Source organism: Fukomys damarensis, unplaced genomic scaffold, assembly GCF_012274545.1.
Source record: "Fukomys damarensis isolate Sample0158 unplaced genomic scaffold, DMR_v1.0_HiC HiC_scaffold_35, whole genome shotgun sequence".
Classification (NCBI taxonomy): Eukaryota; Metazoa; Chordata; class Mammalia; order Rodentia; family Bathyergidae; genus Fukomys; species Fukomys damarensis.
The window spans coordinates 36,613,355-36,639,942 of record NW_022900947.1 but is presented as its reverse complement, the minus strand read 5'-3'; the positions used below and the strand labels follow the sequence as shown (position 1 = coordinate 36,639,942).

The 26,588-nt window shown below is 35.0% G+C and overlaps 1 protein-coding gene across 1 annotated transcript in view; it reads left to right on the top strand.

Annotated features, from left to right (window-relative positions):
- Nucleotides 1-26,047, top strand: part of Gabra4 (gamma-aminobutyric acid type A receptor subunit alpha4) — a 62,502-nt gene extending 36,455 nt beyond the window's left edge. Inside the window, exon 9 of the mRNA XM_010640190.2 lies at nucleotides 25,487-26,047. Within this exon, the coding sequence (XP_010638492.1) occupies nucleotides 25,487-26,020 (534 nt within the window). The 3' untranslated portion in view covers nucleotides 26,021-26,047. The remainder of the gene's footprint in view (nucleotides 1-25,486) is intronic.
- The last annotated feature ends 541 nt before the right edge of the window (nucleotides 26,048-26,588 follow it).

Sequence of the window (26,588 nt, the reverse complement as noted above, 5' to 3'; positions counted from 1 at the left end):
ATACTTTTTATGGATGAAGGAATCACCAAAGTCTGATTTTCCCAAATTCACACAACTACTCTGTTGTCGAGATTTAAACCCTGATATTCTGCAGTCATGCAACCCAACTATATGTTCAAGAACTACGGTGCATTGCTGCCCCTCAGTTATAATCCACTGTTTCTACTGTTGACTTCTGCTGTGCCTCTGGGCATCATGGCTTTACTCCCTGCTCCAGCCTAGATTTTGTCTGAGGGTTGTCTTAATATTTACATTGTTGAAAATGTGAGCCAACTTTCCAATTCTGTCCTGTTTATACAACCCATATTTCTTAGCCAGTAGTTTAGGAAAGTAACAGAAAATTACTGTACTCTCCAGATCTCTGGCTTAGCATAAAATATGTGTGGATTTTTATCAGGGCTAAAAAAGAATCATCAGTTTAATCCAGTCATTTCAGTGAAGCATATGTTAAACAACACAGCAGTTTTCAAGACATTTTGTCATTTTAAACATTTTTAAAACTTTTAAAATATTAGTAATTTTTATTTGAAATAACCTATTTTATATATCTTCATACATCCAGTTAACAATATTTGTTTATATGTTCAAAAGAGATCTGTTATTAGTATGGTGGGAAAAGGGGTAAAGAAGTTCAAGAGGTAGTTTTTGTACTAACTCATATTGCAGTATAGTGATATAAATAATTAAATATCAAATACCTTATAGGGAGCAAAGGACATGTATACAAATCCACTGATCTGTAGAGGGTAGGGATTGGTGGGAGATGCTCTGACTAATGTGAGGTCTACCTTTTTGATCATCAACATGAAGGAGAGCAATGGGCAAATAAGCCAGATCACTACCATAATTATCAGTAGTTGCTTTGTGATGAATTCACTAACTTAAAGATCACTTTAGAATTGCCCTGTAATTTATAACTGCTTGCATATTATTAAAATTTTTATGTCTCCACTTATTCTATTACTTCTCCAGCACATCTGGAACAAATTCAGATTTCTTGAGAACACAGCAGGTACTCAAGATATCATTGCTGATTGATTTCAGTTCCTAAAGTAAATAAGATCGCGACTCTGTAGCTAGGGACAGCCATACAAGAGGGAAACATACATTTCCGCAGCTGAAACCATATTGCGATCTGTAAAGTTGCTATATTGAAATGGTAAGGTTTTCTAAAAGGTGTTTTAAATTTTTATTTATTTGATCTTCTTCCATCTATGTCAGCAGTGTGAGTGGGCCGGCACTTCTTTTTAGAATGAACAAAAAATATCAACTTTAAAAATACACAACTGCTTTAACAACTTTGTTCAACATTTGGTTATATTTTCCAGCAAGCTCTAGTCCCTAAGCTACTGAGTAAAATTATTCATTCCTTCTGGTTTATTTGACTAAACTGCCAATTTTCTTTTTGCTATTCTGAGAAGTTAATTTTCCCACAATGTAATGTACATGTCTAAATTTCCAGCTTTTTTCTCGGCCTTGGATGATTTAGCAATTTCAAGAAAAACTTGTTTGAATGTGACTTATTTCACTTAAATGAATTAGAGAATTATATAATAAAAATGTTTTTGGTAAAAAGACTATTATTATGTATTTTAGTTAATTTTCACTTTAAAACAAAAATAGATTCTACTTAGATTGTATGTTATGAATTGCATTTCTTAATATTTTCCAGTTTATCGGATTCCATAGCTACTTACCCTGCCTAGGTTCTTCCCTTGAGTAATATGTAATATGCTTTCCTAACCATCTTTTGCTACCCTTATTAGTGATCCTCAAGTTACTCCTTCCTCTTGCCTAGTTATTCTGTAGCATTCTATTACTTTTTATCTTGGTTTTTAGCTCTTGAACTTTTTACTTCAAAGTTATAACTTTTATATCTTCAGGTAGGCGACCAGCATGGGGAATACTTTATTCTTCCAGGTAGTTTAACTCTTAAAGTACTCCACTGAATTTTCTTCCTCTCTTCCCTCTCCCCTCCCTTTCTCGCCCACCCTCTGCAAGTGGTTTAGCTAAAACAAAAACCTGTTTTACTTCTTCCTTTCAATTACATTTTGCTTGGCTAATTGCAACAGTTTCAGACTCCATAGTAAAAGGAAAGGTTATTTTTAAGAATTTCATAGAAGGGGACTAGTAAGTGAGGGTTCAATTTTTATCTCCCTAAAGTTAGTTTGTTGTGGACATTGGGATCTCTTTTGAAAAAAAAAAAAGTATGTATAATAAAAATTTAGAGAAAAGAAGTTACAGAGGAAGTGGGAGTCCCATTTTTGGAATACCTTCACTTTCTTTCTGTCCAGACTTTGGCACTTGAAAAAAGAGGATTTGCCATAGGATGGTGAAGCCTCTCTCTATAAAAAGAGAAGAAAGTCATACAAAACTGGTGTATTACTGTCTCTAGCTTAACAAACTGTGAGCACGGGTGAAGAGGCGGAGTTATTCTATTAGATTTAGAAAGAAAGCATTTTAGAGAGTATGAGCTTCAAGACAATGTCTAGCATAAGGCTTGGCATCCAGTGTTTATTTACTCAGTCAATAAATGACAGAATGGCCTTTTGTCTCTGACCAATATTAATAATGGCAGTAACTGAAAAATCCTAGATACTAGCAATACCCCCACAACTCTCACACGCCCATGATAACAATGGTATTTTGCTTTTGCACACAGGACTTTGGCTTACTTGAAGGAAATCTGTACAAGTCCTATCTCACCAGCAAACCACTTGGTTTATTTGGTACACTTCATTGTGAACCAAGTACTCCTGCCCTTCCATTGTCTGTGCCTTTGACCCTTCATTTTGTTGTGTATCCCCTGGGTGCTTCATCACAGTTGGGTACCAGGTGGAAAGTACGAATCGTGCTCAACTCTGCTCGTTGGGTTATAGCTGGAGCACAATCATACATTCTCTGATTGTGTGTGAAGGAAGAAGTATCTCACAGAAGCTGCTCTGAGAACTGGTTTGGTTGGAGCTCTGATAAGCACATCCTTCTTGGAAGATGGGAGAAGGAAGCCTTGATGGAGCTTGAAAGGTGATTCCCAGAGTAAACAGGATTTGGACAACCATATAGGAACCTGACAGGTATTTGCTTTGAGCAGGTTTTTAGCCAAGAAAATGTGATAAGCACACAGGTCAGATACTGGGTCTTCAGTGGTTGCTCCTTTCTAGAAGAAATGAGCTTGTTATTTATTTGCAGGAAAGCCCATGTTTATTAGGTTATGAAAATTTCATTTTCACTTGTCAAAGTGGTTAAAAATAGGTGGATAATGATTTTTTCAAGTAAAGAGATGGCCTAGAGATGACTTAAAACAAATGCCTGATTTTGTCAGCAAAATAGGTATGTGATAAGAAATTGTCCTAGGGATGATGAAAAATGGCTTAAAATGATTAATATTTTAAGATTTATTCATTTGCTAACTTGTTCTTAAGACCAGGATGTAAATTTGAGAATATCAAAACTTCGGACTCTAATTGGCATTCCTTGGGCTGATGAGAGAAAATCTTTTGTGAGCATTTTAGTGCTCCTCATAAGATTTTCTATTAGTTCATTTATTTTATTTCATTTTGACTTGAAGCAGTTGAGGGCTGTATACATTCCTAGGCTTCACAGGCACTCTTAGCTGTGCTTAGTACGCTATCGCCTGTCCAGCAAGCATGAAACCCACTTTGCTATAAAGCCTTAGCTGATCCTGAATAATGTCAACAAGCTTTCTGCCTAATGTTTGCCAATGGGCTAATCTAAAAATGGCATCAAAAAGGTTATCTATTATCTGCAGAACAAGAATACATTTGAGACTGAAATAGATTATGGTCAATGGGGACCTGATCTGCTGACCGAAAGTTATTTTAGAATCCCCCAGCAAGTGACAAAAATAGAATGAGATTTTTATATACCGAATTATGCTTGTTTTATGTTAATTAAAAAAATTAATCCCTCTTATTAGTATCAAGAATTGATATCTTTTTATGTTCCTTTTCCAACAGTATTTCTGTATGAAATATATTCATTTTTCCAAATTCAATAAGTCACTCATTTTTGCACATTTTTAATGAATACTATCTACTGAATCATAGCCAAATTCAAATAATCAAATTAATTACTACAAATGTGTAGAAGTATATCAGTGTATTATTGATATAGAATATGAACAGACTTAAACCTCACCCTCTTTTACGACAAACCCATTTTATGTTATCATTGGATTCCTAACAGATTAAATATTTTTTTTCAATCTATGTGTAACAAATACATTGATCTTGTTCTTATTTGCCTGAAACTGCCCAAGTTCATGACTGTTGTCTTTCTGGCCTATCCAGTTTAATGCTTGCTCTGGACAAAAGTGTCTTGGCTTGACCAATGAATTAGACTGTCACCCTAACAAGGCAAAAAGTGTAAAAGACAGTCTTCTTCCAGCACTGAAAATCTGCTAATGTGTTTAACCCACAAATAGTAATCTAGGTGCATTTTTCTGTAATAGGCATGTTATAATTTGGTTAATGGTTTAAATTAAAATTAATAAAGGATTTCAGGGGTCTCATGAGATAGTTTCAGATAATTATTTTCTGCAGTTAACTTCCTTATTGCTGTCCAGTCATTTTGTAGCCATTAAGTACAACGAGCTATTCAACATTTTCGAAATCATAGCAGTATGATGTTTCTAAGTTCCTAAGCACATGAAATTTTAAAAGGGAAAAGACAATTATATAGACAGAATGAAGGAAAACCTTAAGTCTTTATTATGTTGCATTGTTTGTGCATGATGCAGGCCAACAATTCTGTAATGTAAGACAGATAAATACTACTGTTTTATTTTCAGAGATTTTGTCAGACTGCCTTCCTTATTTCTGGAAAAAAAAGATACTTAAAGAAGCTAAATTTCAGATGGAAACGAGTGGGGGTGAAATAAAAAACATGAAAGTAGGAAGAGAAACCCTGAATAACATGTCCTTTTATCCTGCTGAGATCTGCCTTGCATATTATCTAAGCACTTCCATTTTTAGAACTAATTTATAAAGCAGTAATGAAAGATATCCTAAGGTTTCATCATATTTATTAGTCTGAATGAGAATAGAAGTTCACCTTACACTAGGAGGGGGGCAGTACAAATCCCCATGTTACATTCTGATAGAACACTGCTGTTTGGATTATGGTATTCTGCTTGATAGACCTGATTTAACACTGTGTATTGTAGCCTAATTCATTATAGAGCTTTTCATCTTTAGAAATTGCTACACGAAATAAAACATTATATATGTTTATTCAGGGCCAATCTGCTAGCACAGTAGAGTGAGCACGATCATATATTCTCCGCAGTGCAAGCAATGAGATGTAATTTGTTGCTTCTTTTCCACTAGCTCACCATAATGTTCTTCCCAAGTTTGAATGCTCTGCGCAATCTGATTATTGTGTTTACTTCACTGTGTTCTTTCTTCACGTCATGGATATCTTATTTTCTGGCAGAGGGTCTCCTAATTTCTAATAATAGTTTGATAGATTTCCAAAAGATAAACAAATGTGTTCATTTTAATGCTTAATGTACAGATTGAATGTTCAATTCAGGTCTTATGACTTTGAGTTTGTTTTGGTAAATTCCATCATAGGGTGGGTTATGGCTATTTCAGTCCACCCGGATAGGCTTCACGGTTTAAGACTTTCTATGGACATTCACTATTAAGAACAATTTGAGCCAATAAGAAACATTAGCTACAATTCTCTTGCTAACTTGACAGTATGTGATGGAATAAGAAAACGATAATTCAGCTCCAAGTGGGCTATGTGAAAGGACTTCTTAAATAATACACATTTCTCTTCAAGCTCCTGTTCTAGTATGCTGTTGGGTAGCCCAGCTGATGGCCACAGAATCAACTGCTAGGTGTAAGAATGACGATGACTTTTGAGTTCAGCCCCAACCCCTCAGACAGAAACCACACAAGAGACCCCAAATGTGAGAGCCTCTAGCCAATTCTAGTCAATCTCTAAACTCATGAATGATGATATTAAAACAGTTGCTGTTACTTCAGTCTACAGCTTTGAGGGGGATTTTGTATGCAGCATGTGATAACGAGCAAACACCTGCCTTCCAGTCAGACATACCCAAGTTCAAATACCGACTCTGGCCTTTCGTTGCTTGTATGATGTCAGCCAGGATAACAAATTTCCCTAATTCTCTTGTTTCATTTCACAGATGTTTAACATGAAACATTGGAAGTGCTTAATAAATTTGAGTTTCTTTCCTTTCTGTCCTTTCTTTCTGCCTCATTCTATCCTTCTTGCCCTTCTTTGTATGCTTCTTCCTTTCGTCCCTTCCCATTTAAATTCAACCGATGCAGCTGCTTTTGTGGTAGACCATTTCAAATTAGAATATGTTAGCATTAGCACCAGGTGTGGATTTAATTGGACCTTTACTTAGAACACAGGCAGACAGAATTCAGGATGCATTTTTTTTTTCAGTGAAAATTGCTGAATCACTGGTTCCAAATCAGCATAAAATATGCTCAGAGCCTTTGCAAAGGGACTGTGTGATGTGATCAAGTGCCTTAAAAACAAAATTTTTGAAAAGAAATGTTTCCATCAGTTCATGGCAAACATTATCTGAATTCAGTTCAGGTGAAAAATATCTTAAAAAGCTAGATAAAGAAAATGAAAGCATGAGCAACATGTTATTTGTGGGAATGACATACATTATCTCCTTGGCAACTGCAGGGTGGCATGCAATTTGGCAATCTATGTTGTGTCATCTTGGATGCCTGGAAGTCACTGTTTCCTACGGAAACAAAGGAAAGAACAACATGAGAAAAAAAGAGTTCTGATTTTAGTATTCTACAAAACTATTTTAGAAACCGAGGGAACAACATGCTTCTACAGTATAACTAGAACTCAAAATGGCATTATATTTTTATTCACTAATTTCCCAATGCTCTACAGTATGGATTAAATGCATTTTTGATCCTGCTGGGCTTTTTATTCATGCTTTGTAATCAAATGATGACTTAAGACATTTGTGTGGAATGTGCAATGCTTTCAAAAGCACCAAGAGCATTGAAACCACATATTTTGGGATGTTAATAGGCACTGACAAAAGATAAAAAAATACTGTTTTGGCAAAAAAGACATCCAGGTATCATATTTATTCATATTCATCTACCCATTCATTTAACAAATATTTGTTGATTGGCTAATTTTTGCCAGGTGCTGTATGAGACCTCTTTCCTTATTTATATGTTACAATCTTCCTGTTATAGCCATCAGATATTGTGGCATTTATTTATTTGAAATAATTTGGCAAGCATTCACTTAACCCTAACTAGGAAACCCTATTTCTTTGGGAGATAAGAATTATGAGAAATGAACTACAGGACTACACAATACTTGATTGGACACAAAACAATTTTCATGATGCCTTTTCTTCAGTCAGCTGTTTCTGAGACCTTTTGTAGGCGTTAGCTTGTTTTCATCATCAGCCTATATGTAAATGGATCCAAAATATTCATACTAATGACTTACACTCAATGTAATTTCATTTGGTGGTTATTTGAAACTGAACATCTTAAAGGAAATGCACGATACGGCACAGCTGGCTAGAATCTAAGTTTTCACATTGGTAATCTTCAAAGCAGGATCAACATCATAAGACACTGCAAAGGTAGCCTAAGGGGTTGCAATAGAACTGCTTGATCACAGCAGGCAAATAGTATTTCCAGTTATATCAGATTAAAGCAGACTATCAGTGTTAACAAAATTATCAATGGGCCACTGGGAATTTTTTTAACCAACATAGTGCTGGGGATAAGGACTTGAGAATTATTGTAGAGCAAACACTTGGGTTGAATAGTCAAATGTGCCCAAGTATAGTATTGCTTGCCAATGGTCTCCTTAGTTTCTTTGAAGCATTTCTTCTTCATCCACTTCAAACTTGATCATAGCAGAAAGTGTGGCATTTATCTACATTTCTAGATCCTAGGAAAGAATGAGTTTGAAGCAGATTTCCAATGTCCACCAGAGTCTCATGTTAAGTACTTAAAAGATGACTTTTCCAAATATAGTAGTCATTTTAGGTGTTCTTCTAGCTCAGAGAGGTAGAAATCATATGCCTGATTTTATAATTTCAGTATTAAAATTAACAACCAGATTTCACTTCCTGAGTTTTCTACCATAGGGTCTTATTTTACTATGTCCTCTCTATGAGCAGTATTTCAGCTTAGAATTTTCTTGGATTTGTGGAGATATTCATGGAAGATTTAAATAGCATTGCAGCTGTACAGAAAAGCTGTTCTAGTGTGTGCTTTGAAAATCAGCTTTTCAATAAACGATAGCTTTAGAACTATGATTGAGAGGGAAGAAAAAAAACACTAGTCTTGTTAAATAAGCTCTTGCAGCCACTTGCTACATGTTCCAAGCATTTTTGAAGAAGAGGTTCACATTTATCAGTGCTTAGCTCCTGGAGAGGTAGGTTAATGCCTATGGGTCTCATGTCTTTCCTGAGTGGCACCAAAGAGCAAGAGGAAGATAGGGGTTGGTCTAGGAGGTCACTCTCTCATGCTTAGTCGCAATTATTTACTCATACTCTTCAATAGGCAGAGGTATGAAACAGGAGAGAAAAAACATTTCATTGCAGTTATTAGTTAATATTTCAGCTTTGACTCATTAAACAGTCCATTAGCTACTGTAGTAGCCCAGGAAGTATAATCTGCATAGAATAAATGGCTGTCATTTGGTTTTCAAGTCGATTTAAATGCGCTGCTTTTGGCTGTATAGCTTTTCCAACTATGTATCTCTTGAGACACGTTGTGCAAAACTCATTTTTGCTGTTTTGAGTTATAAGATGGAATAATTTTGTTGATTTATCTTGGTCGAGTTTACTCATCTTTTATTTATTATTTATTCATTCAACTCATTTTTATTACTTCCTAGTGTTTGGTATTGTGATAGCTGGTGAATAAAAGAAAACAGTAAGACACTATACAGCCCTAAAGAAATTCACAGTTGGGAAAGGCACTCACACAGCATGCTAAATGCTGGCCTAAAATTAAGCGTTAGGATGCTGTGTGAAGATGTCAGTACTAATTGGAGTTTCTATTGTGGTGGATTCTGATGGGGGGTTGCAGAAGGGTTCAGAAAAAGCAATGTTTAGATTCTATCTTGCAAGATGTAAAGGGGAGGCAACAGAGATAGAAGAAAGAAGATAGGAGAGAACATGCAATGACCCACAAGAAAGAAAATATGATTCACACTGGTAGGCCTTGACTAAAACATCTTGGTTAGAATCCACAAATTTTTATGTTTCCCAAAAACCTGACCGTGTTACAAGTATTTGATTGCAAGCAATTTAATTTTGAAGTGATCTCAAGCAGCACCATGAAGCAAATGAAATAGGAAGGAAGGAAGAAAACAAGGAAGAAAGAAAGATAGGAAGGAAGGAAGGAAGGAAGGAAGGAAGGAAGGAAGGAAGGAAGGAAGGGTAAACCAGTATCTCTAAGGAGCAGGTTCTTCACTATGTCCTTATCCTGGTAGAAAACTTTCCAGTGAATGTGTGGAGCAAGTTGCAGGACTGTTCTACCAGGTGGCAAAGAACTTAGGGTCCTTACTCACAAACTTTTAGCTGTTGCTGATTAAGTTCACACGGCTACAGCTTTTTTTGGTTGTTGAAATTGTGTGTTTAAGGTGTGCGGCGTAGTATTTTGATACACATTTGCATAGTGAACTAATTGCTATAGTTAACATATCTGTCTCTTCACACTTAACTGCTTTTAAATGTATGGAAAAGAGTTAAAATCTCAGCACAAGTCAAACACACAATACAGTATACATAGTCCTCATTCTGTACATTTGATCTTTAGAACTTTTTCATCCCACATAGTGAAACTTTGTACCCTTTGAGCAACATCAACTTTGCCCTCTGTGCTCCACCTTTGCAACCTCTATTCTACTCCCTACATCTAGGAATTCCAACTTCTTTAGAATCTACACACGATGTAGTATTTTTCTAATTCTTTTGTATGTGTGATCAATTCATCACCCCTTGTCAAGCTCCTGTTGTTAGAATACCGCACAGGCAGAAAGGGAGTAAGATATCAGGCTATCTGGAGTAACCAGCTGGGGAAGCCTAGTGAATATGGACCAGGCACTGGTCTAGACTGGACTAGGATGCCTGGGTTATCTGAGAGGAAGGGGTGGGGGAGAAACAGATGAGCTAGAAAATTAGGTGTTCAACTTAGATAGTGCATAGGAACACCATGTCGTATGCTATGCCATATAGGTTATCCCCGCTGAAAACAATCAGGTGCCACTGAAAAGGTTTCAACAAGAATGTGAAATGATCAGATTTACAATGTAGTTATATTATTTTAGTGATAAGTACAGAGAAGGAAGATGCATGAGAATCTTGGCCCTGAGAATATGAGTAACCCATTCAACAGCCAGATTAGAAATACTAAATTCCCGTTACTGGGGCTGTGGAGAAGAGACAGATGTAAAGAGAAAGATATTAAGGAAGCTAGATGGAAAAGAAGAAAATAGAAAGAGAGAAGGACAGCAGAAGTTCCTGGCTTGGAAAGCTACTTGAACAGTAGCTAATTCCTATAATCCTGAATTCAGCAAGAAAGGTGTATTTGTTTGAAAATTACATTTTGTTCATTGGGTATAAATTTATTTTTCATTAGACTTTTTTTCATAAATAAGGATGTAAATCCCATAGGAGTAGAAATTGTTAGCTTTTCTATTTTGTATCACCAGAACCAAAAACACTGCTGGGAACATAAATAGGCACCAACAATCATTTGCTTCATAGTTGAATGTGTAAACTGATGAATTAGTAAATGAATGAGTGAAAATTATGGTATGCTTCTGGGCATCTGGACGCTGTCTCTCTGAATACATGGGTCTAGAAGATGGAGAAAATTTGGGGAAGTGGATTTAAATTTTATGGCATTGATAGAAAGATTGTAAGTAAAGCCACTGCATAGGCTCCTTTCCTTAAGATTGGACAAGCTGATAAGACCGAGTGCTGCATGGAAAGGTAACCTTACGGGATTAGGTAGAGGAAAGATATCCCTCACTGGTGACAGAAAAAAGTAAGTGTCACATTTCTAGCATCTGGAATTATGAGGGAATTTTAAATAAACAATGACAATCACCAGTGTTGAATGCCGAGACAGTGTGTGAGGTGCAAACTTTAAAAAGTGCCTATAGAACTAAGAAAATAGAGTTCCACAGGGAAGTTAGGGGAGGAATAAAACAATAGTACATAAGATCCTAATGAGATAATTGACAATGTGAAATAGGAAGAAAAGGGCTAAAGGTGTAGGGAAAGTGGGAAGGCTAGGGGAAAGGTAATAAGGGAAAGAAAAAAAATATGAAAAAATGGAAATAAAGAGTTTGTAAAGGGGGAAGAGAGGAGTGGGTGAAGGAAGGGCAGGAACAAGGGGAAAAAGTGAGAGCCAAGACCTTTCATGTAAAGGTACAAGATCCCAATAATGAATGTAACTGTACTGTATACCTAAAATGTACCAATAAACTCAATTAAAAAAAAAGAATGGGCGAAGAGTAAATAACACATGAAAAAGTAGAAATAGTAATTGTGGATAATTTTTCCCAAAGCTGGCTTGATATACAGTACTACATGTTTATTTACAGTCTGAAAGAAATTTAAGTCTGCTATATTTTGAGCAAGTATAAATATTTTAAGTTACTGATAATATGATTAAGAAGACTATACATGGGAGGGTTGACTTTTGTCTGTCTTGAAGCATCCCTTAGCCCAATGGAAACTTTTCACAGGGAATCCTTAATTAACCCTTCCTATAATTGGCAAAACTGGGCAAACTAGGTAGTAGCTAGTTCTTAGCCTTGCTACAAGGAACAGTGATGATTATCTCTACCTGAGAATAGTAAATAAGATGAATTTTGAATAGGGTACTACACATAGGTTCCCATATATTTCCAACTTTTCTAAGGTAGAAACTTACAATATTCATTTAATTTCAAGTTCTACCAAAAAATATAGTGACTATAGATTAGAGAAATTATAGAAACATCTGTACTAATGTTTTACCCCACAGGGACAATCTACATATCTGCCTTTGAACATAAAATGTTAACTTTAGAGTAACAATATTTAAAAAGTAGTGATCTTTGAGTACATGCTAAGCAGTTTGTTAAACATGTTACTGTTACTCTATCAGTAACTAAGAAGTAGCTCTCTCATAAACATTTAATAACATTTTCTAGAAAAATGATCAATTTCTGATACTAAATTCATTCCTATTTTCTTATATTTGATTTCTTACATAATTTTTCCATTCTTTCAGTATACTTGCATGTTGAATTTAATGTGTCTCATATGAAGTGCAGATATTTGTATTTTATGGTTTATTTAGTCTAAAATTATTTTTCTTTCCTTGAATTGCTTAATTCACTCACATTTAATGTTATTTTTGATGTTGGATTTATGTCCACCAGTTTGCTTTCTATAGGACTCATGATTGTTTTTGTCTTATGTCTCTTATTTACTTCCTTTCATTAAATACATTTTGTTACCAAAAAAGAGCAGTTATTGTTACTATACTCAGGAGAAATTAGAAACACAGATAAGCCAAATAAATTCACTAAGGCTATACAGCTTGTATTTAGAAGAGTGCAGTACTTGATCTTCATGATTTTAGAACCCATGGTTTGGACTTTTGTTAACAACAAACACACTGCCATGTAAGAATAATAGCGAATGATAATGACACTTGACAGCTTTTGTCTTTGCTTTATAGATGTTGATAGAGGACACGTTTTCCTTGCTGTCTTGAAGATATTTGGGTCTTCTAGCTTCCGGCCTGCCTGGCTGCAGTGGTTGTTTTGGCAGGATACATTAATGTGCTGATGAGCCGTTTGCCATAAATTGCAACTCAGCTACTGGTTCAATTCATGCTAAATTTGCAATCTGCCTTTACTGAAGTGCAAAATTGGCTTTCTTGTCATAAAGTGGCAGAACATGCAAAATAGTCTAATACCTTATTTTGTAGCTCAAGTAAGATTAGCTGGGCTCAGAGAAAGTTTAAAAATTTTTCACTTCGGATGAACAGCTGTTTCAGCACGAGAGGCTTGTGAAGTGTCAAATGGTGTTGATAATGCCCCCTTCAAAATTATAGCTGATACCATGGAGCCTACTCCTCAGGACAAGTAAAATTAGTTCCTGGAAGATACCCAAGTAATGTCAGCTCTTTGCAGGGTTGTGTAGTTAATAATGAAGGCATTATAAAATGTCACGGCAGGATAGGAATTTGTTCTGCTGCCTTAATGGACAATTTTACTGTAGACAGAGTAGATTTGTAATGAATTTTGTTAACAGGTTAGCTCACTCTATGTTCTCTGACCAGTTTACTATACTTCTATGTAAGGAGACTAGGGATAGAGACAGATTATTAAAATGTAAATTTATACAAGAGATGACTTAATGCATCATCTTTAGCTATCTATACGTGTATGCATGTACTTATATATAATTTGGCAAGGCATTGCTGTGCTTAATTAACTTTGTAGAAAATTACATGTTTTATAATTAATTAACTATATTTGTACAAAATTACATGTTTTGAGAATCATTCTCATCATTCTCAAGTTGAAAACTACAGCGATGCTTTTATTTTCCTTAGGTTTCAAGTAGAATAGAAATTACAGCATTCTGTGCACCAGAAAGGAAAAAAAATAGATTTTTTTCTATTAGTTTTACCGTACATTTCAAATAGGAATTTTTAAAAACAGCTTCTTAAAATGCTGTGTTCAATCTTAAGGAAGAAACTGTTGAAGCTAGTTGACAAACAGCTCCCTTGCAGAAGAACATCATAATACTATTTTTATCATATAGAAGATGCAGACTTTAAGTGATGATGTTGATTCATTTTTAAAACATCTTGAAGAGAAAGTCTTACTTTAAAAAACTCTGCCTAGCTAAATTATATTTGTTAAAATGTAAATTTCTGTAAAATAAATCACCTAAATGAAAATCTATTTAAAATATTTATTTAGGTGTGAATGCAGGGTACATTTCTTTTTTAACTTTTATTAATTTCATTGGTACACTTAATGTATACAATATAATGACATTCATTGTTGGAAATTTGTTCTTTTATATAATCAGTGTTGCATCTTGTATATAATCTGTAAGTGCTTCATAACAACCAATAAAGAAGTAGAAAGAATATCTTGAATTAATAAGAATAACCATTACACATTGTCAATTATACCATTAGGATCTTATTTACAATTATAGTTTTTCACACCGGAGAACCTATTCAGTATTTACACATGTGTGACTTATTTTACTTAAGAGTATAACTTCAATATACATCCATTTTCCTATGAATGACTCTACTTTCTCATTCTTTATGGCTGAGTAGTATTCCATTTTATAGAAAAACCACGTCTTCTTTATCCAGTCTCCAACTGATGGGCAAATGGGCTGTTTCAAGTTTTAGCTATTATAAACTGTTCCACTATAAACATGGGTGCGCATATATCACTGTGATATGATTCTTTTAATTCTTTTGGAAAGATATGCAGCAGAGGGATGGCTGGGTCAAATGGAACCTCTAGTCCTAGTTCTTAGAGGTATCTCCATATTGATTTCCATAGTGGCTGCACCAGTCTGCACTCCCACCAACAATGGAGGAGGGTTCCTTTCTCCCCACAACCCCGCCAACATTTGTTATTGTGTGATTTATTGATAGCAGCCATTCTTTGTGTGCTGAGGTGAAATCCCAGTGTTGTTTTCATCTGCATCTCTCAAATGAACAGCGGTGTGGAATAATTGACAATGTGTGATAGGAAGAAAAGGGCTAATGGTGTAGGGGAAGTGGGAAGGGTAGGGGAAAGGAAAAAGGGAAAAATATGAGAAAATGAAAAAATGGAAATAAAGTTTTTGTAAATAGGGAAGGGAGGAGGGGTGAAGAGAGAGCAGGGGTATAGGGAAAAAATGAGAACCAAGACCTGTCATGTGAAAGTACAGGATCCCAGTAATGAATGTAACTGTATTGTATACCTAAAATGTACCAATAAACTCAATGAGAAAAAAAATAATAACCTGTAGGAACACTAGAATAATTTTCACATAAACTAGCAGGAAAAAATTGTCTAATCAGGAAAAAAATGTTTTGTGGGGTACACAGAATTAGTGCCAGTATTTAGGTGATAGTCAAAATTATAGTGAACACTACATTTATGTAAATTAAATTTAAATATGGAAAACTACAGTGTTTACTTATAGATGTCATTCATTAAGCTTGGATTATTATAGATTTATTTCAGCCAAATTGTTTTGTGCTCTCTCCCTGCCCCCGTCAACTTTATGTATTAGCAGTTTCCACCTACTTAATGACTGAAGTGGGCAAGAGCGTGAGTTTGACCTTCAAATCATAAATTTAATATATTTTAATTGGGTGGCATTTGGAGACTTACCAACTTTAGTAGGCTTCAGTGGCATTGTTAAAAAAATGAGTCTATTTCTCATGGGCTATTGTAGAAACTTTGAAATTATATGTGAAACCCATTTAATGTAGCTCTTGCCTCATAGTAAGTGTTCAATATATTGTAGAGATGTTAATGTTGATTGAAAATTTCTGCCTGGAAAGTGCTATTATTAGACATTAATTAAATTAAATTAAATTTTAAAGCATTCTCATGCTTATTTTAAGAAAAAAAGAGTGAAAAAAGAGGGAACATTTTAGAACTTCTTCAAATTTTTATTGACAAGGAAAATGATTGATCTTTCTTATCCTTATTCTCTGGCCAGTAATCTTTGAAACTTGTTCCCATCAACACCAAGCTCTCTCTTCCCTTGTCCCTCGCCCACTTTTTGACCTGACTCAACCATACTCTGTAAAAAGTTTAAGAGGCTTTCCCACCTGACAGCTGAGTAACAAAGTCTGTAGTTTTTCTAGCTTTTCTTTATGGTATGCTAACTTTTAATATTCCTAAGACAAATTGCAAAGATATAGTATTTGTCCCCTCTCTACACACAGTACCCATTTGTACACACAGCTTGAAAAAAAATGACTCTATTTAAACTTGTCAAATGAATGGGTGAAATCAATGTTTTAGTAAGACATCTATTACTTATCACCTTAACTGTAGATGTTTATTATCCACTCCTCCTGGATAATAAGCTCTAACGGGAGGTGAAGCAAGAGATTTGAGCTTTTTTTCCCCAAAAAAATAAATGTGTTAAGGTTGTTATACTTTTTTAGATTTAGTAGGCAAAATGAATGCTGGGAATTCCAAAGAAAGTGAACAAAGTTCTCAATTCATCCACGTCTTTTTTGCCCTGCACAGATGTGCTTTTACAAAGGAACATGGCTACTACTGCTTGAGCTATGGAACTTTGTCTTCCACAGGAGGATACTGAAGATCTAGTCTTGATAAAATGATTGCTTTATAGACAGTGCTCCTTGGTCTGCTGATGCAGATAAAATTGTGACTCAGACTATTGCTATGCCATTTTCCCATAGACTTGGCATAGACTTGAATCTTTCTGGGTAGCTATTTATCACAGAACAATTTCATTATGATTAAATCATGTCAAGTCTACATTAAGAATAAAGCATTTTTCAAATTCTATCTGAATTTTAATATAGTTTTCTGAATATTTTGAGGCTGAAGCAAATCATTTTCCTAAGATAATATGGAGCTTTTAAAGATGAATTTACTTGGCCACCCTCATTAGCATTTGAACAGCTAATAAGATTTCCTTTTATGGAAAATTAGATTTTAAACATAAAAATTATACATATATTTTTGAGGTACCATAAATTATTACATGCATGTATACATTATGTAATGATCAAATAACAGCAAACATATCTGTCACCTCATTTATCATATCTTTATGGTGAGAACATTGAAAATCCTTTATTCTAAATTTTTGAAATATGCATTATCTATAGAAATGTATTGTGTATAATGGTAAGATTTATTTTGCATTATTTTACCAGATATCTATATATATTACTCCCATTTTTAAGGATTAAAAATTCTTAATATAAAATGTAAAGCAGGAAAGTTATAGTAAATTATGTTATTGATGACATTTTCAAGTATTTTAAAAATACAAGTCATAAAAATCAATGCACATACAAAAATTTAATCACACAGAAGAGTCATAACCTGAAGGAAGATGAAAATATTTAGGGAAAAAATTTTGGGCAAGTGAGAAAAGAGCTGGAGTGAGGTCTGAACGAGAAGATAAAAGCACCTGTTAACTAACTGTCTCTCTCTGATTTAGGTGAGGGAGCACTGAAGATTACTCTAGAGGTACCTGGAGGAACTATATTTCTAGGCAATTGTGACCATTTAAGAAAACAATATAGATATCCCTGGTGGCTATAAGGCATTTTCTTTTATCAAGGACATAAAAATACTTAAATCAATTATTTACTCTTGTCAAAACCATCTGTTTCTCTGCATGTCTTGTATTTTAGCTTTACCTAGGATTTTGAAGTTACTACAAAAAATATATCCACTTACTCAAAGGGGAAGATAGAATAAACTAGAAACAAAATATTTGGAAGGAGGGAGATTTGCAAGGTTTTTAAAGTTTTAGTTTTTCTTATGAAAATACTAGTGTAATATTCATTATTTAAAAACCTCTAAAATCTGTGTCTGTAATTTTATCGATAGATAATTCTCTCAGTTTGTTCACCCTGACATAACAAACTATGATTCAGTGGTCTTCAACAACATAACTTTATTTCTCCTAATTGTAGAGACTGGAAAGTTGAAGATCAAGAACTCCGCCTACCTCAGTTTCCAGTGAGGGTTTTCTTTCTGGCTTGCTGATGGCTGACTTCTCACTGTGTTCTCACATTGTAGAAACAGACGAGAGATTTCTCTGGTGTTCCTTCCTCTCTTACACTGACGTCAGTTCTGTGCATCAGACTCGAGCTTGCCCTGCCTAACTTCATTTAACATTAGCCATCTCCTTAAAGGTTGTGTTTCTACTACAGCAACATGGAGAGTTGGGGTTTCAACATATGAATTTAAGGAGGACAAAATTCAGCTCATGTAGCAATGATTAAACCATTTCGCTGTTTTCATTTGTGATCCTCTATGACCTCTGTTGCCTTCTGCCATTACTCTGTTGATGACTTAATCTTCTCATGACCTATGTCCACTTTACATGTGAGAAAAATTTCTTTTGATTACTGTACCTGAAATAAGAGACAAAAAGAGTGACGATATAATGCAACACCTATATATTCACAAATATAATTCTTTTTAATATTCCATTATACTTAGAAAATGGGCTAGCCAGCCTGTGTTATTGTAACTGTGAACCAATACTCTGGATATGGCTTTTCAGAGCGTACTAACTAATGTGTGAATAACATCTTAAAGGTTTAAATTACAACTGGTTTTCCAGTCTTGATTTTTTTCTCTGATGATTTCTAGACTTTATTGATAGTTGGTTAATTCCCAGAGAGAGAGAGAGAGAGAGAGAGAGAGAGAGAGAGAGAGAGATACCTAGTTCTGATGAAAGCCTGTCAGCTGAGTGTCAGGTCCCATTGTTGCAGTTGCTGCTATTGCTATTTAATGCTAATGTACTTGGGACCTTGTGCTTGCAAGGCAGGCGGCCGCACCCCTGAGCTAAATCCCCAGCCTCAATGTACTTTTACCTTTGATTTAGCCATAAGTTGCTGGATTTATTCTTGTTTTATTTCTCATATTTACTGCCAACACACATTTTTATTTTTCCGTTGTTTCTTATTTGAGCTAGCAACATCCTTTCCTGGCTGACTTTGCCATAGACTGTCCTTTCCTTCAGTATTCACCTGATTATTGAAAATGGTGGCCGTGTTTCCATTGATATATAAAATGTCTTCTGAATTTTCGTTTCCTGTAATTCCTCATTTCTGAGTGTTATAACCCTTTCTTTTGGAGGCAGAATCATATTTTCTCATGTCAACTGGGTTATCGCAGGTCAATATTCATTTGATGCCTACCACAGCTTTACATTGTGCTGAGTGCTTCACAAGCATTTCCTTCTGTATTCATTAGGAGGAAGCTACCATTACTTAAGCTGTTGCAAGAAACATTTTGAGGTTTCAAGAGGTTTAAAACTTGCTGGTTATCTCACAGATAGTAAGTAACAAATTCAGTATTTGAGCCAAGTTCTGCCTGGTTTGTGAGCCAAAAGCCTAACAATTTGGCCAGTGATTTTCAATTTCTAATCCCCTGATCACTGGCAACAATACAATTCATAAATGAACTTCCTGGAAATAGGACCTGAGATTTTGCGTGTTAAACCAGCTCTCAGATTATTATAAATATTTCAGATGATTAGAATATTTCATTTTGTTATTGAATGAGAAACGTTCCATCCAACTTACTGTTTGAGTTTAGGGAGTTGAATATCCTTTACCTTCTTACCTCTCCAAGGTTATGTTGACAGCATTTATGAAAACAGTAGGGTTCCAGATCACACCCTGAAGTCCAGAACTCCAATGAAGTCTTCAATAAGGTGGTTTTGCCATGTCTTTATTTTACAAAGAATTTATAAACAAAGTGAAACAGTAGGAATCACTATGAAGCACAACTAGCCCCAGAATCATAGAGCTCATAGAAATCCCAGGGTTTTAAGGGCTCAACTCTAAATATGTAAAGGCAAAATTAATTTTTTAAGTTCTCTTTTTTTCTAAGTAATTTCAAATTGAAGTCATAAACTTATCCTGGAGCTTGATATTGAAAGTAATATTTCTATAGTTTATGGAAATACAAATACTGAATTAAATGCCAATAATGGGAGGAAATGAAATACAATAAATAGAGAACTCGGCATTTTCATTTCTATATTTTGGAGCTCAATATATGATAGTCTCTTGGTAACTAGTTTTGAAATATTTAATATGTTTATTTGGAAGTAAGGTTTTTCATTTCTACATGATAGCTTTTTTTTTTTTTTTTTTTTGAGACAGGGTCTCACTGCATAGTTGAGACTGACCTGGAACTCACTGTGTAGCCCAGGCTGATCTCAAATTCACAGCGATCCTCCTGCCTCAGTCTCCCAAGTGCTGGGATTACAGGCCTGTGCCACCACACCTGGCCGTGATAGCGTTCTTTAAAGTGCTATTAACAGTCCTCAATAAATCATGACCTCGAGGTTTAGTTTCAGCTGCCCTACCATACTTGTTTATCTCCTCATTAAATAAGATGTGTGACTACCCCCGAAGCCCTGTCTGAATGGCCTTGAATAAATGTCTTTAAAATATTGGATTCTGTCTATGGCCAGATCACCCTGAATGAGCCTGATCTCATCTAAAATATTGGATTATTATTATTTTTTGTATGTGACTCATTGATATTCTGGAAGATAAACCTGCTCATCATTAGCCTTGTTAGTTTTTAATTTAGGAGGGTTAAATTACATTTTATTAAATTTCATTAGCTTCTCAAGCAAGCAATATGAATGTAGCTGCCTGCATTCTGCAAAGCTAATCTTAGTCACTTTATCTCCTTTCTGCTAGAGTAATAAGTCGAGATGAATATTTTTCTGCAGTTAATAATACTTCTTTAGAAATTGTGTCAGATCACAGCCATGATTGACAAGTTGCTTGGATCTGTTCCTGTTTTCCTGTTGCTGCTTTAGTTTGTTGGTAATGTTTGAATCTGCCACCTTGTGTCTCTATCCCACCAGTTTCTTTGCTTCAGGCTATTGTGACTAATGACAAAATGATTTCACACTAAATCATTTTTTAAAATTCAAATGAAGCTTAGGTGCTTTTCCTGTTTGGAACCACTACGTGTTTGCTGAATACTAATGCAGCCACTGAAGTTTCTACTCTATGTGAAACAAAACATCACCCTGACTGACACGTTAGTTGCTCCAAAACTTGAAGGTTGTGTGAATATTATTCCTAGTGAGTTTGATGCCAGGTAGATGAACAGATTTCTCAATAGTTTTGTGATCTTTCATCAGGGAAAATGACAACTTTTTCCATAGCAAACCTTAAGGCCTAAGTACAATTTGAGTATCATTTAGTTGCTTGGCAGAGAGCAGAGATTTAAGCCTCAAGCCTCAAACCAGTCAACTACTACTTTCTTTTGTATGGGGAAGATATATAGAATATTGAGAATTCTTGGCATTCTTAGTCAGATTTGGACATGAATCAAGACAATATGCATGCTTTAATCACTACTTGCAATATTCTAGAAATCTGCCCTCTAAGCAAAGAAATAGTAATCAGGAGACCATGTAGAATTTTTTTGAAAATAGAAATATGGAGTAGAGTGTTGGTTCTGTATTATATCGATTGCAATACCAATTATCACCGTGAAATGAGTACCTATCACGTGCTTTAGGATACAGTGATTAGCCAGTTTTTCAAACTCTCAAAGCTCCTTGGCACTTTTAAACAGAACAAAATGTTTTGGTCTTTGATTTCAGTTAGTAATTTACTTATATTGTTCATACTGCTTTATCGATTCTCATGAAGTCTCTTGCTTTATTGATCCTTCTTTCTAATCACCTTAGACTAATCTTCTGTCTTTGGCTTGGGTGTTCTCTATATTCTAAACCATTCTTCAATCTTATATTTCTTTCATTATTTATAACATTCAGCAAATATGGTCAGAATATAATTTTCAAACCAACAGAACACATGATTCATACAAATATGCGGTGGACTTTTGTTGGAGTCATTAAGGAATTTATTTAGATGGGAAACTGGCTCAAAATATTTTTGAGGAATAGGACATTATAAGCACTTGTAAAAATAAATACTGGAACAAGATTTCTGGATTAGATGCAGAAGTACTCCATATCATTCAGGACAAATATATCATAAACTTTGGTGATCTTTTTATACCAATAATGTTTGGGCTCTAATAAAATTTTAAACATCAAAAGTACACCAAATAAATTATAGTAAAGACTTTGAAGTTCTTCCGAGGGCTTGTGAAAGTTCCATTATACTATTGAAAGGGGATGTTGTATTTGTTTCTGATGTCCAAGTCTTAAGTAATTACAATTTTTTGCGGTACTAGAGATTGAATACAGAGCTTTTTCATTTTATACATTCCCAGCTTCTTCCTCCTTTTATTATTTTGAGACAAATTCTCATTGAGTCACTAAATTAATGAGGCTGGACTTGAACTTGTGATCCTCCTGCCTCAACTTCCCAGAGTGTTGGTTCCAGCTATAACAATATTTTTGAGTACTACAAAGTCTTGGCTGACTCACGTAGGTGCAGTTTGATATTTTCTTTAAAACTCTTCCATATTTTTAGTAGACTGTTAAATATGGCTAACTAGACACAGTATAGTATACCATCATTCACTATATGACTTTCAGTTAATCATAACTTATACCGTAATTCTTTGTATGACTTCTAGTTAATCATAACTTATGGTCCCTATTTTCTTCTGCAAAATAAGGAACTGAAATAAAGTGGTTATTAAAATTCCTTCTAGTTTTAAAATATTGTAATTCTTAAATACTGGAATTATGGAAAGAAAAATAATTTGGTCCTTTAACTAGTGTGTGAATTAGGCAACAGCGCCCCCTAAAGATCTTCCATGAGGACTGGGCAAGCCAACCTTCTCTTATAAAGTCTGAAGAATTACCCCTCGTTAGACAGGTTTGGAAACACCCTGTATGGACCTTTGATCTATATATACAGTATATGTTATCTGTGCCACAATAATGCTGCACAACAAACCACAGTAATACATTTTTCTCTCAGGTCTATACATCAAATCAGTCCTCTTGATCTTAATTAAGCTTGCCCAGGTAATTCATCTTGTCTTAGCTAGGACAGACTCAACTCTTTCTGGGATGGCCTCACAGGAATCACAGGTTGTGCTCAGAATGATCTTTCTTTCCATAGTAGCTTAGCCTGCTCTGCTCTTTATGGTGATGGCAGTGGTGTTTCAGGAGGCAGTGGAAACAAACAAGAACAATTGAGATTTCTACTACACACTGTGGGCCAAAGAAAGTCAGAAGATAGCTTGTAGAGAAATCAACTCCATCACCTGGTGGGGGAGAAGTGGATGTATCACAGAAGGCATGAATAAGGAGGCATGATAAGCTGGTGCCAATTTTGTAACCACTCTGTCCTAATGAACATGACTCACAGAGGTTTCCAGAAGTTCCAGGAGAATTCTGGTCTATAGAGGGAATGAAGAACTTTAATGTTCTAATGCTTTTCTCTGAGGTTCAGTTAAGTTATTGGAGTCAGCTGCACCCTTTCTAGTCTTGTTATTCAACATCAACAGGCAGCACCAGGGCAGAGATTAGTCATTTGTGCCATACTGCTGAGGTAAGAACCTTCTGAGTACTCTGTGAAACCCTGCATGAGCATTGCCATGTTCACATCTGGTGGGAACATGCATTCTTCCTGGTTTTGTGAAAATACCAGGTACTCTTTCCTCTAATCTTCTCTCGTGGTCCTGTTTTTAGCCTCAGAGACTTCTACACTATCTGGGTTTGGCAAAAAAATTGACAGGGACTCTTCAGGTTTTGGGAGTTTAGTCTTTGTTCAGCATTCTCCTCTCTGATGCTTTGTCCTGTGAACTGTAGAAATCTTTGTCTTCCCAGATTATCAGTCCTATCTCTTTCGCTCAGAACGTTGTATCATTTTTGTCTCTTTGGGTTGCGTTTTTCTGCCCCACTTCATGGAAACTCTTAAGTGTGTTTCTTCACACTCGGTAACTATAACCACTTCTCTCCTTTGGGTCTAATTCTTCCTTTTTTTGTTCTCTTCCTTTTTCTTCTTAGCATTTTGTCTCAACTTGGCCTTTGAATATATTTCTTTTTTGCTGTGTTTTTTACTGTCTCACATTTAGGTGTATATATTGAATTGCTAGTGAAATATATACTCTTTAAGTATATCTTTATCCTTTTTTACTATCTTTACCATGTGTATAATATTTGAGAATTAAGAATAACCAATAATTATTATGCCTTTCTGTAAAAATGCTATTCAAAAGCTAAGGATTAATTAGATGCCATTTATATTGTGCTTTGTGGAAGAAATGTGCTGGATAAATAATGATACCTCTAGCTTTTAGGTCGATGTCAATTTTGTTTTCCATTGTCTTCAATAAAATTAGGTACCATATGTTAGGGTACAATTTCTCATGAGTTTAGCTGTAACCTGCTTAGAAGAACACTCCAAGCTGACATGAAGAATGCTTTCTAAATCTCTCAGAGTCTGCTTTTGGCTCTGTGCTTTGAGAACCTGTCTTTTTTCCCCCTTCTAGTCACCCACCTTGAAGTCATAATTTATAGGTACATGACGTATGGATCGAACACTTAAAAACACTTGAGTGTGGTGCTGAGCAAGAAATTTTTAGAATAAGCCTTTCTGTCTAATGTGAGCTCCCAAAAAATTATATACAATTTAGCTACTTCATGTTTGATCTGTGAATTGTCCTCCCAGCCCTGCTCCTCCCAGTCACTTATGAGCAGCTCTCCTTTCTCCCCTCTACTTCTCCATCTTTTCATCCATAACTCATTTCATGCAATGGCAGGGGAAAATATATTATACAACCTTACTATATCATAGATAAACATCATGAAAGGATAATTTACTGCTAAATAATCATAGTATTTTTTAAAGTCACATGTGACTATTTTGAAGACTATTTTGAAGCTAAGCAGTTGCTTTACTTTATAACATACATGGACAATCAGTAATGGACTATTTAGTTATTTATTGTATACATCACAATCAGAAGAGGAATTAATTTAATGGCATATAAAGTCTTATAAATCAATCAAAAATACTGAACTACATTTTTATTTAATTGTTTCTTATTGGTTAATGGTTTCAACTCATTCATGCAACTATTTGGTGATATTATTTATATGTGAAACATAACTTTTCATTTAAAATTAATATTCCTTTGTATTTTCATTATTGATTGTGCAAATATGTCAGGGTGTTTAACTTTTTCATTAATGTATACTATCACCTATCTAAGATTCTTTTACAAAAATGAATTCCAGGAATTTGGAGGTTAAATGTTTTGGTTTTTTTAAAGGAATGTCATGTATATGTAAGTAACAATTGTTATTTTGTGCAAATGAAAAGATATATTTCACAATATTTATACAACAATGTACTTAAAAACCTCTTTGAAATGTGTATGATACATTGGAGAATAGTTTTATTAAATTTTGAACAAAGAGCTCATAGAGCTTTGATCTCATATGCTTAATATCAAGTATAAGACTAACTTATAGTACTAAAAATATCATCTTTGTACATTTACATTCTATTATTAAAATGGATCATATGTCAAAATAGAAATTTTGGGGGCTCATAGATTCAAGTGTGTAGCTTCTGTTTTGTTAGATACTGGTAAGCCTTTGCATCAAGCAGAGTGGCTGTGGCAGATTACTAAAATTTATTTTATAAACATGAATAATCATATGTATCTTCATCCCTTTTAAATTTTGCACAAATCTATGTAAAGTCACATAATCAGTATAATTTTTAACATGTTTTTTCAGAATCCAAGTGCCAATTTGAACATGAGGAAACGAACAAATGCTTTGGTTCACTCAGAATCTGATGTTGGCAATAAAACTGAAGTGGAAAACCATTTGAGTAAATCTACCACTAGTATTGAAGAATCTTCTGAAGCCACACCGAAGTCATACTTAGCTTGCAGTCCAAACCCTTTCAGCCGAGCTAATGCAGCTGAGACAATATCCGCTGCAAGAGGACTTCATTCTGCTCCTTCTTCTACTCCTAGCCGAGCTGGGTATGTGTCACGACAAGCTTCAGTTAGATCTGCTTCTACTCGTCATGTATTTGGAGCAAGACTGGAGCGGATTAAGACCACTATTAATACCACAGGGGCTTCTGGGAAGTTGTCAACTATGACTCCTCCCCCTGCTCCACCACCTTCTGGGTCTGGCACAAGTAAAATAGACAAATATGCCCGTATTCTCTTTCCAGTCACATTTGGAGCATTTAACATGGTCTATTGGGTTGTTTATTTATCGAAGGACACTATGGAGAAATCAGAAAGTCTAATGTAATTTTGTTGCTATAGTAGTTTCCTAAAAGCTGATGAAAATGCAGATTGTCTTTTTAAATGTTTTTAAAGATGATTATTCTTTACTAAAATAAAAATTCTACGTAATTTTTCCATTTAAAAAATGCAAGCTAATTATTGGGAGAGTTAATTAGTTCCTCAGTGAAGAGAAAGTGAACCATCGTTCTTTCCAGAATGATGATTCAAAAAGGATCTATTTAGTGTTCAAATGAGATGGAATACATACTATGCTGGAACAAAAGAACTAGGGCTATTAGAGATATGTGGTGCATATTTTTGCATTGAAATTTGAAAACAGGCTATGGCATTTTTAATTCCCTATGAATATCAGCCAGTTACCATAAATTCCCAGTGTGCCCTTAACCCGAATTGTTTACTGGATGTCATATGCACTGACCTTTGGTGATTGTCTGCATGCCCACAAGAAAAGGATTTTCCTGTTAAAACATCCATGAAAGGAAAATGGAACAAACCTGACCCCGATTAAAATAGTGGAACTTTCGCTGCATCCCAAACAAAGATACAGACCAGACCAGGGAAAGTGTTTCCTT